Consider the following 2649-nt stretch of genomic DNA (forward strand, 5'->3'; position numbering starts at 1 on the left):
TAAATGTGTCAGGAAGAGGGGAGTTCAGGGATGGCGACAGAATAACGGCCCCATGATCCCACCAACCCATACCAGACTACAAGAGCAACTTAAAACACCTGAGACTCTGGATATCCTGCCACATGTACATCGAGGATGCTGGAATGAGAAAGACATCTCTGGATGTCACAATCGCATCTTTTGCACCCGTACGCTCCTTGCCTCTTGTTTTTGTGGGACTAGTTTAGCCTTTGGATTTGGACTTTGAACTCCACATCATCCTCTTCATGACATCCAGAATCCTGAAGGTTTAACCCCTTGAAGAACTCACTGTACGATATTTATTTTGTCTTCTACACTCACCAAGTTATGGATTCACAGGGTGGTCCATACCTCAATATTAGGGCCCTCTGCTCACCTCTGGGTGCTGCCCGCGTTTGCCAGTTAGCCATGGGCTGTGCGGTGATTGCCATGGTGATCCACAATGCCGGGTACAGCGGCTCACATGGAGTGTTCTGCATGGCGGCGTGGTGCTTCTGCTTCGCCATGACGGTTGTGGTGTTTTTCCTGGACGCCACTCGTCTCTACAGCTGCCTCCCCATTTCCTGGGACAACCTCACAGTCACATGTGCTGCCTTCGCGACGCTCATGTAAGTCACATGTTCAGTTGGGTTTGAGGTGCTGATGTCTCATGACTCTGCTTCCACGTCTTTTGTCTGCATCATGTAAAGAAACTAAGTGCACAGCGAGGAATGTATCTGAGAACGATGGAAAGGTTAAACGTCCATGTTAGTCGTCTTCCCCTCTCACCCCTCAACACCCCCATGTAACAAATCCGTCTCCACCAATCCACAATTCACAGCAAATATTCATTGACTCATTAAACATCAGACCCAGACCGAACCAAACTTTGAACTCTGTATATAAATAACGTGTACTGAGGGATACTGTCTTGCACCAAGGTTAGGTTGTGTAGGTTTCCAAAAATCTAGGTTGAGCTACAGTCACAATGTAAAAAAAAGTGGTAATTTCTTTCTCTATTGATTGTGCAAAATATGTCATAGGCCGGCACTTTTGTTTGTAAAAAAGAACAAAAAAGAAACTTAAAACTACTATATAGTAGATCAAGTGATTGTGTGAAAGCTGAAAAGTGTCGTTTGTAGTAGCAATCCCACTGAAAATGATCACCTGACTGAGCAGTTACCTTCAGCTCTACAGAGAGTTTTAGAATCTTTCAGCTCGTTGTTTCGGTTTTACAGACCGCAACCTTACTTCTTTGGTTCAGTCTTATTGCTCTCATCAGCGTTAATTCTAGCATCTGCCTGCTCAGCACCAAACAGCTGACAGATAGCCACTAGCAGGTCAACGTAGCAGACTTAGCAGCTAAAGAGAGATATTGGTGAAGAGCAAAAAGTTGAATGAATAGACTTCATCAGGGAGACGACTTAATGGAAGCTCATGTCGGCTGGAAGTGTAAATAAAACAGCGCACAAGTTAACTTTATTAAGTGTAAAAAGTGATAATATGTTAGTTTTGTGTTTACAGATTGTTGTGCTGCCCCCAAGTGGCAAAACCAATCAATAGTACAAAAACACAAATTTAAGATCCACTTATTAACCTTTCAACCGCATCTCATGGTCTATGTTTGCCCCACCTTTCTTCTTCTTCCTCTTCCTCAGGTATGTGACAGCCTCTGTGGTCTACCCACTCTTCTTTGTCCAGTCTGAGTGCCCCTACGCCGGCTGTGAAGTCAGAAATTTCCGCATCGCCGTGACTGTGTGCTCCATCCTGGGTGCTCTGGCCTACGGGACGGAAGTGGCCTTGTGCCGAGCCAGGCCAGGCCAGGCGGTGGTGGGCTACATGGCCACCGTGTCTGGCCTCCTCAAGGTCGTCCAGGGCTTTGTGGCCTGCATCATCTTTGGAGCGCTGGCCAACGGGAGCGAGTATTCCCGTTACGCCGCCACGATCTTCTGCGTTGTGGTTTATGCCTTCTGCTTTGCCCTGACGGCCCTGGTGGTCGTCATGACCGTGTGTGGACGCACGAAGGCCGTGCGCTGCTTGCCTTTTGACCGCTTTGTGGTGGTGTGCACCCTCCTGGAAGTTCTGCTCTACCTGAGCGCGTCAGTGGTGTGGCCGGTGTTCTGCTTTGACACAAAGTATGGCACTCCTTGGAGACCGTCGTCGTGCCCTCAGGGAAGGTGTCCTTGGGACAGCAAGCTGGTGGTGGCCGTGTTCTCCTGCGTCAACTTTGTACTGTATGTGACGGACCTGTTCTACTCTCAGAGGACACGATTTGTCTCCTCGCATAACTCAAGACGGTAGCACCATATGGAAGCTTAAAATTATCAAATTGGCTTAACAGGTTTAAGTTATTAATCTGCTTCCATGTTGATTTTGTTTGTGCATTTATTTGATATTTAAAGTTGGATATTATTGAGGGGGAGATGGAATCAAAGATCCCGGTTCCTGGACATCACTGGTGCAGCACATGGTCTAACTCGGAGGCACTCAGATACCTCGACTTCAAACTGAAACTATTTGGGAATGTGAACAAGGAATGTTTAATGCTAGGTTCCCTATGCCACACCCGTCTGAGGTGACACCCCATCTCTTTAACTCACCCACGCAGCCAGGTCCCACTGGTATATCCTGCCAATTCCTCATAAACCA

The 2649-nt window shown here is 47.4% G+C and overlaps 1 protein-coding gene across 1 annotated transcript; it reads left to right on the top strand.

The window, feature by feature from the left end:
• Nucleotides 1-348: 348 nt before the first annotated feature.
• LOC306737454 (myeloid-associated differentiation marker-like protein 2) lies at nucleotides 349-2301 on the top strand (the record flags this gene model as incomplete). The annotated part of the gene is made up of 2 exons (XM_079219188.1): nucleotides 349-629; nucleotides 1659-2301. The coding sequence occupies 2 exons, from the start codon at nucleotides 349-351 to the stop codon at nucleotides 2299-2301; spliced, it is 924 nt and encodes a 307-aa protein (XP_079075314.1).
• Nucleotides 2302-2649: the final 348 nt, after the last annotated feature.

The sequence above is a fragment of the Taurulus bubalis genome, assembly GCF_910589615.1.
Source record: "Taurulus bubalis genome assembly, chromosome: 6".
NCBI classification, from domain to species: domain Eukaryota; kingdom Metazoa; phylum Chordata; class Actinopteri; order Perciformes; family Cottidae; genus Taurulus; species Taurulus bubalis.